Here is a 17,293-nt window from a genome sequence, read left to right on the forward strand (position 1 = left end):
AGCTACTTGGTGATAGTCTTGTAGCCTAGCACAGCCTTATGTAGGTCTACAATCGTGTCCCTGACATCCTTGGACAGCTCTTTGATCTTGGCCATGGTGGCTAGTTTGGAATCTGATTGATTGTTTCTGTGGGAAGGTGTCTTTTAAGAAAGGTCTTGTAACAAGCAGAGATTAGGAGAACTCTCTTACAGAGGGTTCTCCTAATCTTAGCTCGTTACCTGCATACAGCGAATGTTGCTTCATGCTATATTTGTGGTAGGAATGGTTGTTATCTTCATATAACCTAGTATGGCATTTCAGTAAGGTGGGGAGTTGGGATGTTGAGTGGTGAGCATTTGTCCTTGCTGCCCAAGGCAGGGGGTCAAATTTCTACATTCATTGTTGAAGAAAAAGTCGCATCACACGTTAACCGTGCGGTACAACCGCAGTGAGGCATACAGTAACAAGATAGTATTTTGTAAACGCAGTGTTCATTGCGTTATATCGACTGAACCTGTCGATTGGACCCGCACCACGCTTAGTGTGATGCCCCATAGGACTATCGTTGTATTTGTGTCACAATGCAATGATTGTGTCCATTGTGATGTGAAGCAATGGACAAAGTGTGAAAGGACCCTAGGTGACTCAAGGCTGTAGACTCTGAGAAGAAGGAAACACAACTGCTTGCTAGAACTCTGCTTCAAGGCACTGCAGTTTTTTAATCTCGGAAGACAGAAATCTTCCTTGCTATTTAACCCTTAAGCAGCCATATTAGTAAAACTATATGTGCGCTGCAGGGACACATTTTTTTCTGTCCTCCCCAGTGTGCCTCTCCTAGCCTGGCAGCCTAATGCCGAGCAGGCGTAGGGAGGTCTTTCATATTTACCTATTCCGGATGCTGGATTGACACTCTCTTGCTCTTATCTTCCTCCACCCGCGGCGCTGAAATGCCAACATCCTGTCCTGGATCCCGATCACATTATATGTCATGTGATCAGGACACAGAGGATGATGTCAATGTTGCAGCACCGCTCAGTGCTGGAAGAGGAGGGGAGCACCTCATTTTCACCACCGAGTGGCGCTGCAACAATGACATCATCCTCTGGGTCCTGATCACATGACATATCATGTGATCGGGACCCAGGACAGGGTGTAGGCAGCACCGCAGGTTGAGGAAGATAAGAGGAAGAGGAGCGTCAATCCAGCATCCGGAACAGGTAAATATTGAAGCTCTCCCTGTGCCCGCTCTGCATTTGGCTGCATTATGCAGCCTCCCTGAGTTTAACCGGCTGCCGCTGCCCTGCCCCAAGTTATCTAAAGCGAGATAAGTCAGGCAGGGCTGCTAAAAGGTTAATAATAACTCTTAGGAAATAGTAGCACAGGCGTGCTAAGGTGATCAATTGTTGTATACAGAAAATGAAACATTAATGAGATGAACTTAATCAAGTGTTTTTTTTCAACAGCTACTGGATCAACAACAACACCACAGCCTATAAGTTTCAAGAAGGTTTGCAGCATACACAAAGCAAGTGAAACACTTTTTGTTAGTGGTAAGTAATGCAGATGTGTACACTTGACAATTTGTTCTAGATGTTAATGTGGCAGCTTTGCTCTCTCCATGGTTATGGCTAATAGCAGCTGCCTTGTTAGGGAAATTGTGGCGTGGATGTAAATACACATGTATCTACATGTGAAGGTGCACAAAATGCTCCTGCAGCTGCGTACGTTAGAAAGGGGCGCTGGGAAAAAAAGGGCGCGGGGTTTTAAACGATAAACATGGATAACGTTTAAAAATATAATGTACTATATTTCGTTTAAATATTCGTTGTTATAAATCATTAAATAATGTTCATGAAATCGGCAAATGTGAAAACGTTAATCTTCCATTTAAAAAGTGAAATGTATAATAACGTTTTAAAAAAAAATTAGTAAGTAACCCTCCCTGTACCTACCCCTAACCCCTAGACCCCCGTATTGGTGCCTAAACCTAAGACCCCCTGGTGGTGCCTAAACCTAAGACCTCCTGGTGGTGCCTAAACCTAAGACCCCCCTGGTGGTGCCTAAACCTAAGACCCCCTGGTGGTGCCTAACCCTAAGACCCCCCTGGTGGTGCCTAAACCTAAGACTCCCCTGATGGTGCCTAAACCTAAGACTCCCCTGATGGTGCCTAAACCTAAGACCCCCCTGGTGGTGCCTAAACCTAAGACCCCCCTGATGGTGCCTAAACCTAAGACCCCCCTGGTGGTGCCTAAACCTACGACCCTCTTTAGTGATAACTGTATTGTGTGTAGAATAATGTTTTAGAAACAGTAAGGGATAAAATATATTACAATTTACGTTACGTACTGATCCTTTTATTTTGTGAATAATAATGTTTTACAAACAGTAAGGGATAACATTTAAAATAATGTTTTATTGAAATAGGAAACGTAAATCATCACAAGCAGTTATAAAACATTAAAAATCTTCGGGCGCCCTTGGAAAACGTTATTATACGTTATTATTCTCGGGCGCCCTTTTTTCCCGTTCGGCACCCAGTAAACGATATTTATTATGGGAGTGAATAGCGGCGCCCGATTTGTCCACTAGCCTCCTGCGCCCTTTTTTACTGTTACCCCTGCAGCTAGCTACTGATTACATGGATATGTATTCTACTGTGGAAATGTCTGCTCTATCAGGACGTGGTTCTATTACTGGTAAATTTGCTGCGCACAAATTTATTTTCCAGTTCCAAACTCCGGGAATACACCATATACTTGATATTTTCAAGTGGACTTTTTCTAATACTTTTGTCCAGTAGTTCTTCTGGCTGGCTCCTTTTGAGAGGATAGAGCGATTTTATTGGAGAAAAAGCTGTCTGAACTCCCCCCTCCTATCCCAGTATCACTGGTAAGGAGCTGGGAGAGGACAAAAGCAAATCAACTGACCCCTCCCATCTTGTCCCACTTCTGAGAGGTTAACTCTTTGTAGACAGTACTGCAGCAATGATAAGCAGAGTCTTGTCTCCCTGACTTGTGTGCAAAAAAACAAACGCCTACCCACCTATACTCTTCCCAGCATGCTTATAGAAAAGTTACTGTAAATAAAAGAACAGTGAAAAATGTTTTATTTCAAGCAGGGCGGGGTGATAAGCATCTGTGGTTTTTATAAATATACTGGGAAATTTGTGAAAAGGGTTAAATACTTTATTACACAATGAACAAGGAGGCATGGTAGCAGCAGCGCTGGCCACAAAGTGTTAATCTCTCTCTGGACAGGGAGGGCATGGTCAGGTGATCTGTTCTATGCTGGAAACAGTAATCTCACTCCCATGACAATAAAGAGCTAAAGGATCAAGGTAAGAGCTAGCCAGACTTGTATTTTAAATGTATTTATTAATTTAAATAAAAATAAAAAAAAGAGTACAGAAGTGCATTGCTAATTCATGTAACTTACTATTATATGCTTTGAAAACATGAGAGGCTGAAATAGGGCTTTACCCCTTAGTGATGATTGCTGCTTTATTTGAAGATTTGTGAGAGCTTGTATGGTTCAGGTGACGCAGTGGAAATGCCCTTAGGGAGCATAGAGCTGCTCGCAATTAGTCCATGAAATGTCGCAGCTAATCATTTACAATGTCCAAATGATGTTGTGCAAGTTACCTACATGTTTCCGATCAGAGTGTTGTAGTGGCCCACTCCAGCGAAAAAAGGAAGCAGTTAAAATCTGACAGAACCAACTGGTTTTGGACTAGTCCATCTTCTCATGGGGGATTCTCAGTGTTTTTTTTTTTTCAAAAGCATTACCTGAATAGCAGTTTAACTGCCAAAATAGAAAGATACCAGCCACCCTCTCCGCTGACTTGCACACTATTTTGGCAGTTAGGCTTAGCAACTGTCGTTCAGAAAATGCTTATGAAAACAAAGAAAACCCTGAGAATCCCCCATGAGGAGATGGACTAGTCAAAAACCTGGAGGTTCTGTCAAATTTTAACTGCTTTCCTTTTTTGCTGGAGTTTTTTTTTTGCTGGAGTTCTTATATTTGTGCAATGAGATTCTTCTTTGTTCTTATATCCCTGAGGTTCGGTTGTATGGAAAGCTGAAGGTGTTGGACTTTTTATGACCCTTACAAGTTGGGACTGACTCTGCCTATTGAGGACTGTTTGGTTTGATTAGCAGCGCACTTTCTTTATATATACAGGATCTTCTAAAAAAAATAGCATATTGTGATAAAGTTCATTATTTTCTGTAATGTACTGATAAACATTAGACTTTCATATATTTTAGATTCATTACACACAACTGAAGTAGTTCAAGCCTTGTATTGTTTTTCTTATTGATGATTTTGGCATACAGCTCATGAAAACCCAAATTTCCTATCTCAAAAAATTAGCATATTTCATCCGACCAATAAAAGAAAAGTGTTTTTAAAACAAAAAAAGTCAACCTTCAAATAATTATGTTCAGTTATGCACTCAATACTTGGTCGGGAATCCTTTTGCAGAAATGACTGCATCAATACGGCATGGAGGTAATTAGCCTGTGGCACTGCTCAGGTGTTATGGAGGCCCAGGATGCTTCGATGGCGGCCTTAAGCTCATCCAGAGTGTTGGGTCTTGCGTCTCTCAACTTTCTCTTCACAATATCCCACAGATTCTCTATGGGGTTCAGGTGAGGAGAGTTGGCAGGCCAATTGAGCACAGTAGTACCATGGTCAGTAAACCATTTACCAGTAGTTTTGGCACTGTGAACAGGTGCCAGGACGTGCTGAAAAATGAAATCTTCATCTCCATAAAGCTTTTCAGCAGATGGAAGCATGAAGTGCTCCAAAATCCCCTGATAGCTAGCTGCATTGACCCTGCCCTTGATAAAACACAGTGGACCAACACCAGCAGCTGACATGGCACCCCAGACCATCACTGACTGTGGGTACTTGACACTGGACTTCAGGCATTTTGGCATTTCCCTCTCCCCAGTCTTCCTCCAGACTCCAGTACTTTGGACCTCTGAGCAACAGTCCAGTGCTGCTTCTATGTAGCCCAGGTCAGGCGCTTCTGCCGCTGTTTCTGGTTCAAAAGTGGGTTCATGCTTCCATCTGCTGAAAAGCTTTATGGAGATGAAGATTTCATTTTTCAGCACTACCTGGCACCTGCTCACAGTGCCAAAACCACTGGTAAATGGTTTACTGACCATGGTATTACTGTGCTCAATTGGCCTGCCAACTCTCCTGACCTGAACCCCATAGAGAATCTGTGGGATATTGTGAAGTGAAAGTTGAGAGACGCAAGACCCAGCACTCTGGATGAGCTTAAGGCCGCTATCAAAGCATCCTGGGCCTCAATAACACCTGAGCAGTGCCATAGGCTGATTGCCTCCATGCCACGCCGCATTGAAGCAGTCATTTCTGCAAAAGGATTCCCGACCAAGTATTGAGTGCATAACTGAACATAATTATTTGAAGGTTGACTTTTTTGTTTTAAAAACACTTTTCTTTTATTGGTCGGATGAAATATGCAAATTTTTTGAGATAGGAAATTTGGGTTTTCGTGAGCTGTATGCCAAAATCCTCAATAAGAAAAACAATAAAAGGCTTGAACTACTTCAGTTGTGTGTAATGAATCTAAAATATATGAAAGTCTAATGTTTATCAGTACATTACAGAAAATAATGATCTTTATCACAATATGCAATTTTTTTGAGAAGATCCTGTACTTGTTCAGATTGTGGATGTTTGAGTGGCATTCTCTGGAGTGCAGCACGCTAAGTGGTTAAGTGATAGAATTGTTGGGGTAGCGCACCAATTTCCCTGTTATTCAACACAGCTTACTGTTGGTGGGCAATGATCTCTCCTAGGATGTTTATTTATTTTTTATAAATATTTATGTGTATTTTTTTTTTAAATAAATTTCCTTATTTATTTTTAAAAACACCCTCCATCCCCAGCCAGCCAATGACGGCGATCGCCTGTCACAGGCTTCAGCCTATGAGAGCCGTTCGCTCTCCTGTCTCCCAGGGGAACAGCCGTGTTGCACAGCTGTCCCCAGTACAGCGCTGCGGTAAATCTCAGCACTGCACCTAATAAATAGATGGCGATTGCCGCTGGGAGACTGATGATGCAGCGGAGCACCGTTATCCAAGCGGAGATTCGGGCACATCAGCGCGCGCGATCCCCTGCAAATCCCCGCCCCAGGACTTTACGCTTATCAGCGTGACGCGGTCCTAGAGAGGTTAAAAATTTAAAAAAAAAATGAGAAAGCACATGTACATAAGTATTCACACCCTTGGCCATAAAGTTTCCTCTGATCATCCTTGAGATGTTTCTGCAGCTTAATTGGAGTCCACCTGTGGTAAATTCAGTTGATTTGACATGATTTGGAAAGGCACACACCTGTCCATATAAGGTCCCACAGTTAAAAGTTCATGTCAGAAAACAAACCAAGCATGAAGTCAAAGGAATTGTCTGTAGACAGGTTTGTCTCGAGGCACAAATGTGGGGAAGGTTACAGAAAAATTTCTGCTGCTTTGAAGGTCCCAATGAGCACTGTGGCCTCCATCAACTATAAGTGGAATAAGTAAAAACCACCGGGACACTTCCTTGAGCTAGCCAGTCATCTAAACTGAGCGAGAAGGTCACTGTGTCAGAACTCCAGAGGTGCTCTGTGGAGAGAGGAGAACCTTCCAGAAGGACAGCCATCTCTGCAGCAATACACCAATCAGACTTGTATGGTAGAGCGGCCAGACAGAAGCCACTCCTTAGTAGAAGGCACATGGCAGCCCGCCTGGAGTTTTCCAAAAGACACCTGGCGGACTCTCAGACCATGAGAAGCAAAATTCTCTGGTCTGATGAGACAAAGATTCAACCCTTTGGCCTGGTTTCCTCCAAATGTGATGCCTGGCAGCACGTTTGGAGGAAACCTAGCACCGCTCATCACCAGGCTAAAACAATCCCTACAGTAAAGCATGGTGGTGGCAGCATCATGCTGTGGGGATGTTTTTCAGCGGCATGAAAACTGGGAGACTAGTCAGGATAAAAGGAAAGATGACTACAGCAATACACAGAGACATCCTGGATGAAAACCAACTTCAAAACACACTTGAACTCAGACTCGGGCTACGGAGTGGCTTTGGGGCAAATCTGTGAATGTCCTTAAAGAGACTCCGTAACAAAAATTGCATCCTGTTTTTTATCATCCTACAAGTTCAAAAAGCTATTCTAATGTGTTCTGGCTTACTGCAGCACTTTATACTATCACTGTCTCTGTAATAAATCAATGTATCTTTCCCCTGTCAGACTTGTCGGCCTGTGTCTGGAAGGCTGCCAAGTTCTTCAGTGTTGTGGTTCTGCTATGAACTTCCCCTTCCAGGCATCTCTATGCACACTGCCTGTGTGTTATTTAGGATTAGAGCAGCTTCTCTCTTCTCTCTTATCTTTTACAAGCTGGATAAATCGTCCTCTGAGCTGGCTGGGCTTTCACATACTGAAGAATTACAGACAAGGGCAAAGCTGTTTGCAGGAAGAAACAAGCAGCCTGAAACTTCAGTGCATAAGAACAGAGGGAAAGAAACACACAAATGATCTCTTGAGATTCAAAAGGAAGGCTGTATACAGCCTGCTTGTGTATGGATGTATTTTCTATGTGTGGACATACTGTACATCAACCTACTTCCTGTTTTGGTGGCCATTTTGTTTGTTTATAAACAAACTTTTTAAAACTGTTTTTAACCACTTTTAATGCGGCGAGGAGCGGCGAAATTGTGTCAGAGGGTAATAGGAGATGTCCCCTAACGCACTGGTATGTTTACTTTTGTGCGATTTTAACAATACAGATTTTCTTTAAGTGGCCCAGCCAGAGCCCAGACCTGAATCCGATTGAACATCTCTGGAGAGATCTTAAAATGGGTGTGCACTGATGCTTCCCATCCAACCTGATGGAACTTGAGAGGTGTTGCAAAGAGGAATGGGCGAAACTGACCAGGGATAGGTGTGCCAAGCTTGTGGCATCATATTAAAAAATCCTTGAGGCTGTAATTGCTGCCAAAGGTGTATCGACAAAGTATTGAGCAAAGGCTGTGAATACTGATGTACATGTGATTTCTCAGTTTTTTTATTCGTAAGGAATTTGCCAAAACCTCAAGTAAACTTTTTTTCACGTTATCATTATGGGGTGTTGTGTGTAGAATTCTGTGGTAAAAATGAATTTAATCCATTTTGGAATAAGGCTGTAGCATAACAAAATGTGGAAAAAGTGATGCGCTGTGAATACTTTCTGGATGCACTGTATTTATTTCCTTTTACACAATACCAGTTGCCTGGCATCCTGTTAATCTCTTTGGCTGCAGTAGTACCCCGCGGTAGCCTCTTCCTGGTCGCCGGAGTCAGGCTTCAGTGCACTGGGGCTGGCCTGGCTATGCGAGAGATTTTGGCCTCTTTGCAGATCCTCTCCAAGTCAGTAAGGTTTTGAGGCTGTTTGGAAACTTGGACCTTCAGCCCCCTCCACAGATTTACTATTAGATTAAGGTCTTGAGACTGGCTAGCCACCAGGATCTTCATTTGCCCTGTGTAAGTTTGCGTCCCATCATCATGTCAGACATGGACAAAATGGACATGTGTGATCAGATCCTGTAGAAAACAAAGCATCCATCGACATGTCTGTTGGCTCATTGTGTTTAGTTGCGGAAAACCGAAAGTTTTTGCTCGTAGCAGAACTGATCCTCACGGAGGCGTGGCTTCAGATTGAGTGGATCTGCAAGTGTGAGCCATCAGCTGGAGTTTTCTGACAATCTATGAGTTGGTGAAAAAATGTTTTCCTTTGTTATTTTGCAAAGACTGCAATGTTTATAAGTTAATGATGGTCCAGAGCATGCTAATACTTCACTGGTCTCATATTATGCTTTTGTGTTTCTCTTCACAGAGTATTCTGAAGCAGTCAGTGAGTATGTGCAATCTTTTGATGACTTTATGAATTCCAGTGGACCAGCCCAGTGGTGCGAATTTCACAAGGTTTATATGTACGTATCAGTGATATTTTCAGAATATTTCACATTCAGACTGGATTTAAAGTCATTTCGTTTTCTCACTTAGCTGTATTTTTTATAGGATATTAGTAGTACACATTAAAGGGAACCTGAGATGGGGATACAAAGATAAAATATACATACCTGGGGCTTCCACCAGCCCCCTCCGGCCTGATCGTTCCCACGCCGTCCTCCTCCGACTCCCCATTCATCCGCAATTGGCCCGGAAAGTCCTCCGGTCCAAGGCCAAATGAGCATGTGTGTGTTAATGTTGCCAGTTCTGCACCTGCTCAGTACTACTGCGCAGGCACAGAACACTCCCAGCAATGGGAGTCGGGGGAGCGCGCCTGGCCAGACTGTGCCAGCCCTGACTGGAGAACTGGAGGGCCAGTTGCGGGTGAAGGAGGAGGCGACTGAGGATGACAAGGGATCGATCAGGCCGGTGGGGGCTGGAGGAAGCCCCAGGGATGTATACATTTTTAAAGTGGCTCCATCTTACCCCACATCTACCACACTCTAACTCTCTCAGTCAACCACCTTTTCCACAGTCCTACCTTATGTGTCCCTCCCTTACCCTTTAGATTGTAAGCCTTTGGCAGGGCCTCTCCCCTCCCTTAGTGTCTCCTTATTAATTTTACTTCCCCAGCAATGACACCCTTCTCATGGATTAACTGGGACTTGTTTTGCCGGGTCTCGGTAAAACACATTTTATACTCTGATTGCATGTATAAACTTGTGCTATGTTGTATAACCATTTGCTACCTCTCTGTCTGTCACCCCTTGTTGCAATGTATGTATTCCTGTTTATTGTCCAGTGCTGCATAATATGCTGGCGCTTTATAAATACAATTAATAATAATAATAATAATAATCTCAAGTACCCCTTAAAGAGCACCGCTAGTTAAAAAAAAAAAATTGACAGACTATGTCCTTTTTCCAAAAAACTTGGCCAGTACAACTCACCTCAATAACATGCGTAGCCTTCTCCTGTCACCCTCCATTAAGCAGCTACCTTCTCTCTCCCCCTCCCCTCCCTTTTTAATAACAGGCACGGGCATCACACCTGTCTACGTCCACTATGTGACCCACCCTCCTCATGGAGAGATATATAGTGGTGGTGTGTAGAGATGGCTTGAACCTCCGACTTTCGGTTCGCGAACCTCGAACGCGAACTTCCGCAAAAGTTCAGTTCGCGCGAACTTTCGCTAACCGCAATAGACTTCAATGGGGATGCGAACTTTGAGAACTAGAAACACTTATGCTAGCCAGAAAAAGTGATGGAAAAGATGTTTCAAGGGGTCTAACATCTGAGCTTTTGCATGGATGAGTGGGATAGACGCCGAAAGTCCCAAGGAAAAATCTGGATTTGATGCAAAGCAGCGTTTTAAGGGCAGAAATCAGATACCATGCTAAATTGGAGGTCTAAAGTGCTTTAAAACATCTTGCATGTGTATACATCAATCAGGGAGTGTAATTAGAGTACTGCTTCACACTGGCACACCAAACTCACTGTGTAACGCCCCGCAAACGGCTGTTTGTGTAGTGACGGCCGTGCTGGACTGGTGCGCACCATGGCGAGAGTGCAGGCCGTGGCGGTTTTCAAGCCCATATGGTCGCCGGGCTGTGGTAGCTCAATGATAGAACAACAGTGACTGTCCAGCTGATCGAATTTGGTCTGTCCACAATGAAGCAACAACCTTATTATCTTGGGTGTGCCCCCCCCCCCCCCCACGCCGAGACACTCATATAGCCGGCGGTCATTGCTTCATTAAGCCCCTTCACCGCGGCAAGGTAACGATCACGAAGGGGAATTGACACATGTACATGCCTTTTGTTTTGTTTTTGCAGCTGCAGTGAAGCCAGAAAAAATAGGTAGGCATGTACACGCACCAGAAAAATTATTATAGCAGCCGCTGCTAGCAACAGCCTTAAAAATTCAGGAATCCGCCTGGTGTCCTGGACCCTGTTTGTGGTGGCGGATAAGGCAGTCAAGCGGCCCTTCCAACAGAGATGCTGTGTGGGGAGCGACTTAGTCTTGGGGCAGGCAGTCTTCGGACGGGCAGTAGGCCTCCGGGATCCATGCCTCATTCATTTTGATAGAGGTGAGGTACTGAACACTTTTGTGACTTAGGCGACTTCTCTTGTCAGTGACAATGCCTCCAGCTGCGCTGAAGGTCCTTTCTGATGCTTTAGGCAGGGCAAGACAGAAGTTGGATGGCAAATTTGGACAGCTCTGGCCACAGGTCAAGCCTGCGCACCCAGTAGTCCAAGGGTTCATTGCTGCTCACAGTGTCTACATCGACACTTAAGGCCAGGTAGTCAGCTACCTGCCGGTCCAGGCGTTGGTGGAGGGTGGATCCGGAAGGGCTTAGGCGAGGCGTTGGACTAAAGAATGTTCGCATGTCCGACATCACCATCAGATCGAAATTGCTGGAGCGTCCTGTCCTTGCCTGCGTGGACATGGGAGAAGGATTACTGGCAGTGGTACCTTTATTGCGTTGTTCTGTGACATCACCCTTAAATGCACTGTAAAGCATAGTTGCCAGCTTGTTCTGCAAGTGCAGCATCCTTTCTGCCTTCTGGTGATTTGGAAACATCTCCGCCACTTTGTACCTATGCCGAGGGTCTTGTAGCGTGGGGTCCCTCAACAGGCTGGACAGCATGAAAGACGCCATTTGCACAAATTTGAATCCAGACGTACTATCCATCTCCTCTTGCTCTTCCTCAGTGACGTCAGGTAATTTCTCCTCCTCCCCCCAGCCACGAACAATACCAAGGGAACGTTGAGCAGCACAAGCCCCCTGCGACACTTGGTGCGGTTGTTCTTCTTCCGCCTCCTCCTCTTCCTCCAAAAAAACACCTTCCTCATCATCTGAGTCTGACTCCTCTTCCCCACACGACTCTTCCTCCTCCTCCCCCCTCTGTGCTGCCGCAGGTGTTGAGGAAACATCTTGTTCTGATGAGAATTGATCCCACAACTCTTCCTCCTGTAACTGTTCCTGTTCACGCTCCACCATAGCTTGATCCACCACTCTTCGCATGGCACGCTCCAGGAAGAAAGTGTATGGGATCAAGTTGCTGATGGCGCCTTTACTGCGACTCACCATGTTTGTCACCTCCTCAAACGGCCGCATGAGCCTGCAGGCATTTCGCATGAGTGTCCAGTTCTTGGGCCAGAACATCCCCATCTCCCCAGAGTGTGTCCTTCTACTGTAGTTGTAGAGATATTGGGTGACAGCTTTCTCCTTTTGTAGCAGGATGGAGGACATAAGGAGGGTCGAATTCCAGCGAGTCGTGCTATCGCAAATCAGGCTTCTCACCGGCAACTTGTTTCTCCGTTGAATAGCGGCAAAGTGTGCCATGGCGTGTAAGACCGCCTGAAATGCCCACAACTTCCTGGCCTGCTTCAGGACGTCCTGTAAGCCTGGGTACATCGACACAAATCTCTGAATTATGAGATTCAGCACATGTGCCATGCAGGGTACATGTGTCAGCTTTCCCAAATTCAAAGCGGAAATGAGATTGCTGCCGTTGTCACACACCACGTTGCTGATCTCCAGTTGGTGCGGGTTCAGCCACTGATCCATCTGTTTGTTAAGAGCAGCCAGGAGAGCTGCTCTAGTGTGACTCTCTGCTTTGAGGCAAGACATGTCTAAGATGGCGTGACACCGTCATACCTGGCATGCAGCATAGGCCCTGGGGAGCTGGGGCTGTGTAGCTGGAGGAGATCGCAGCACCAGTAAAGTTGAACTGCTACTCAGCCAAGGAGGAGGAGGATGATGACTGCGAAGAGGATGTAGCAGGAGGAGAGGAGGTGGCAGCAGGCCTGCCTGCAAGCCATGGAGGTGTCACAAGTTGGTCCGCTGCACAGCCACGTATTCCCTGCATGCCAGCGGTAACCAGGTTGACCCAATGGGCTGTGTAAGTAATGTAACTGCCCTGACCGTGCTTGGCAGACCAGGCATCCGTGGTCAGATGGACCCTTGACTAGAGATGGCTCATGACGTCACACACATGCGCAGAAAGTGCCCGGCAACAGGAGCGTGATCTAGGACTCGCACCGCCGGGCCAGCGCAGGCGTACTACTCCGGGTCATAGCGACCCGGAAGTAGTACATAGCACAGAGAGACTGAGATGTTCGCCGGTGAATGGTTCAGGAACCGTTCGCGACATCTCTACCCTTGACCCAACGCTGTGTGCCAGAGATGACACCACTTGCCTCTCAACTTCACGGTGCAGTTTGGGTATCGCCTTTTTAGAGAAATAATTGCAGCCTGGTATCTTCCACTGCGGTGTCCCAATGGCCACAAATTTACGGAAGGCCTCAGAGTCCACCAGCTGGTATGGTAACAGCTGGCGAGCTAACAGTTCCGCCAAGCCAGCTGTCAGACGCTGGGCAAGGGTGTGACTGGCAGAAATTGGCTTCTTCTGCTCAAAGATTTCCCTCATGGACATCTGACTGCTGCTGTGGGCAGAGGAGCAGGAACCGCTCAAGGTGAAAGGCAGAGTGGAGGAGGTTGGCTGTGATTGTGAAGGTGCAAGGGAGAAAGAGGCTGAAGATGATGCACCTGAAGGTGGAAGAGGAGAAGGAGTGTGGCTTTTCTTTTGTTTTCTGCTTTTCCTCTGATGCTCTTCCCATTGCAGTTTGTGCCTTTTCTCTATGTGCCTTCGTAAGGCAGTTGTCCCTACGTGGCTGTTGGCCTTTCCATGGCTCAATTTTTGGAGGCAGAGAGAACAGATGGCATTGCTCTGATCTAAGGCAGACACACTAAAAAATGGCCAAACCGCTGAGCCCCCCTGGGGTGATGGCACTATGGTGGCATCAGCAGCTGACGTTGAAGGGCATGTTGGCTGACTGTACATAGGTGGCGATACATGGCGCCATACACTGCCACCAGCTATTTCTGACGACGAGCTCACCCTGCTTCTTTCAGGAACTCATCTTCTCCTACTCCTCTCTGACTTCCCCTCTGAACTGTCCCCTTGGTCATCTTGTCTCTTAGGATCCCACGTGACATTCGTATCATTGTCATCATCATAATCACCCTCTCCAGCTTTGCTTGCCTCAGACACCTCATAAACTGCACCAACAGCAGGTACTTCATCATCCTCCTCCTCACACGTTACGTCCATAGTCTCGCCTAACTCAGACATATGAGGTGGTGTAACTTGCTTAGCGCCTTCATCTTGTTGTAACAGTAGTGGCTGTGAATCAGTTAATTCCCCACCAAATAACTCCTGCGAAGTCTCAAATGGAACGGATGTGGTGCTAGTAGTAGCGCTGGTGGCTGCGGAAGATGAGGTGTTCTGTGTTAAATAGTCAACCACGTCCTGACAATCTTGGGAGTTCATGGGACGTGCCTTCTTCTGAGCACTGTACTTTGGTGCAGTGCCGCACAAAATCACATCAGCACGACCTCGAACAGACCTGCCGGGTGGCCTTCCTCTGGGTCTGCTTCTGCCTGTTTTTTTGTCCATATCCATATGAAGTGAAAGGTATGCACTGACTTGACTAATACAATGTGCAGCCACACAGGTGCAGTTAACAGGTATGCACGGAGTGGTATATTACACAGCGTGTGGTCACACAAGTACAGTGAACAATTATGCAATGACTGGTATTACAGATTTGCAGCTGTCACACACACAGGTACCGTGAACAGGTGCAGTGACACTGTGTGCGCTCACGTAGGTAGGTAGGTGCACTGAACAACAACAGGTGGGTATGCAGTGATTGATATTACAAATGTGCAGCTGCCTGTCACACACACAGGTACCGTGAACAGGTACAGTGACACTGCGTGCGCTCACGTAGGTAGGTGGGTGCGCTGTGAACAACAGGTAGGTATATGCAGTGATGGGTATTACAAATGTGCAGCTGCCTGTCACACACACACACACTTACTGTGAACAGGTACAGTGACTGGTGGTTTTAAATATCACACTGCGTACGCTGACGTAGGTAGGTGGGTGCACTGAACAACAGGTAGGTATATGCAATGATGGGTATTACAAATGTGCAGCTGCCTGTCACACACACACACAGGTACCATGAACAGGTACAGTGACTGGTGGTATTAAATATCACACTGCGTGCGCTCATGTAGGTAGGTGGGTGCACTGAACAACAGGTAGGTATATGCAGTGATAGTAATTACAAATGTGCAGCTGCCTGTCACACACACACAGGTACCATGAACAGGTGCAGTGACACTGCATGCGTTCACGTAGGTAGGTAGGTGCACTATGAACAACAGGTAGGTATATGCAGTAATGGGTATTACAAATGTGCAGCTGTCTGTCTCACACACACACACACACACACACACACACACACACACACACACACACACACACACACACACACACAGGTTCTGTGAACAGGTACAGTGACTGGTGGTATTAAATATCACACTGCGTGCGCTCACATAGGTAGGTGGGTGCACTGAACAACAGGTAGGTATATGCAGTGATGGGTATTACAAATGTGCAGCTGCCTGTCACACACACACACACACACACACACAGGTACCGTGAACAGGTACAGTGACTGGTGGTATTAAATATCACACTGCGTGCGCTCACGTAGGTAGGTGGGTGCACGGTGAACAACAGGTAGGTATATGCAGTGATGGGTATTACAAATGTTCAGCTGCCTGTCATACACACAGGTAGTAGTCACTGAATGTGCTGGGCCTGGCAGTGGCACAGTAGGAAACAGTAGTATTACCAAAGAGCCAAGGTCCAGCAGCTAAGACTGACTGACAGGGCTGTATATGCAACACAAGTGTCTGTGGTACACAGACACCAAAAAAAAAAAAAAATAGATCAGAAGAACAACATTAGCTCTCAAAAGAGCTGTTGAGGATGAGGATCAGCAAGAAAGAGCAACCTAACAATCCTAACTAAGCTTTCCCTAATGTCTCTGCTGCACCTCTCTCCCTTCTCTAATTACTGCAGCCACACGAGTGAGTAAAATGGCTGACGCTGCCTGCCTTATAAAAGGGGGGGGGGGGGGGCCTCCAGGAGGGAGTTTAGCCTGATTGTCTACCCTGTGCCTGCTGACTGTGATGTATAGGGTCCCTAATGATGTAGTATAGGAGGCGGGACGAACCGCCATAAAGTTTGCGTTCGTTCACGAACGCAAACCACCAAAGTGCGCGCGAATAAGTTTGCGTGCGAACCATTCGGGCCATCTCTAGTGGTATGCTGGTGCTGGTATCTTACGTCATCCAGACTTGTGTGTACCTAGCATTAGTTTTGTGAAGCAGTCTTTGGTGGTGTCTGTTTAATGGTAGTTTGACATTTACGAATGAATAAAATAGTGTTTAGAGCAGTGAGTGCTGGATTTACTTCAGTTTCTCTATGCAAGGGTTACTGTATTTTATGGACCACAAGACTCACTTTTTCTCCCCCAAAAGTGGGGAAAAAATTCACTGCGTCTTGTAGTCCGCGTGCCACGAGTTCCTGACTTGTGAACCTCCAATCTGCCACAATGTCAGGGACTCCCTGTACTGTGCCCATGCAGAGGAGGACACAGGGGGACAAATGGAGGACACAGGAGGACACAAAGGGACATAGAGGAGGACGCAAGGGGGACACAAATGGGCATAGAGGGCAACACAAGGAGGACAGAGGCGAACACATGGGGGACACAGGAGGACACAAGGGGGACAGAAGAGGACACAGGGAGACACAAGAGGTACAAGGGGGCATAATCCACAAGATGCCCCTTCACCATGGATACACCAGGTTTAGTATATATATTTTCCCCTGGCTTTTGTCCTCTAAACCTGGGTGCTTCTTATGGTCAGGAGTGTCTTATAGTCTGAAAAATATGGTATATATTGTAAAAAGTCACATCACTCCACTCAGGGTTCGATGATGATGTCATGGCCTTGAATGCCAACATGATTCCGTCTTTGATTGTATAATTTTTCTTACATGTTGTCACTGTCCATGGCACAGATCGTTTGTTTAGAGTCTCTCAGTTGCATCAGGCACGTCATTATAGCCTTGTTATTATGATATGTTCGACTTCCATCTTGTGTCCCTAAGGCCTCTTTTCCACGGGCAGTTGATAGGCAGTGAAATGCCTCTCAAACTCTCACAACTGCTTGCTGCTGCCTGGTAACTGCTCACTGCTTCCTGGTAACTGCTCACTGCTGCCTGGCAACTGCTTGCTAAGCACACAGTTCAACTGCCCATGGAAGAGAGGCCTAAAGGTACAGGTCAGGACTTTGTGTTCAATCACTGCAATGTATACAAGGCACACCGACAGAATGGACATGTTAGTACTTGACCGGATCCTATGCTTAAAA

General features: G+C 46.1%; 1 protein-coding gene across 3 annotated transcripts in view; it reads left to right on the top strand.

Annotated features, from left to right (window-relative positions):
* RAMP2 (receptor activity modifying protein 2) overlaps positions 1-17,293 on the top strand; it is a 114,687-nt gene that overhangs the window by 95,275 nt on the left and 2,119 nt on the right. For 2 of the 3 annotated variants that reach the window (XM_068262331.1, XM_068262332.1), the window contains exons 2-3: positions 1,443-1,529; positions 8,870-8,966. In XM_068262331.1, coding sequence (XP_068118432.1) covers positions 1,443-1,529; positions 8,870-8,966 — 184 coding nt within the window. The remainder of the gene's footprint in view (positions 1-1,442; positions 1,530-8,869; positions 8,967-17,293) is intronic. The other variant, XM_068262333.1, reaches the window with a different exon arrangement.

This window comes from Hyperolius riggenbachi, chromosome 12, assembly GCF_040937935.1.
Source record: "Hyperolius riggenbachi isolate aHypRig1 chromosome 12, aHypRig1.pri, whole genome shotgun sequence".
NCBI classification, from domain to species: Eukaryota; Metazoa; Chordata; class Amphibia; order Anura; family Hyperoliidae; genus Hyperolius; species Hyperolius riggenbachi.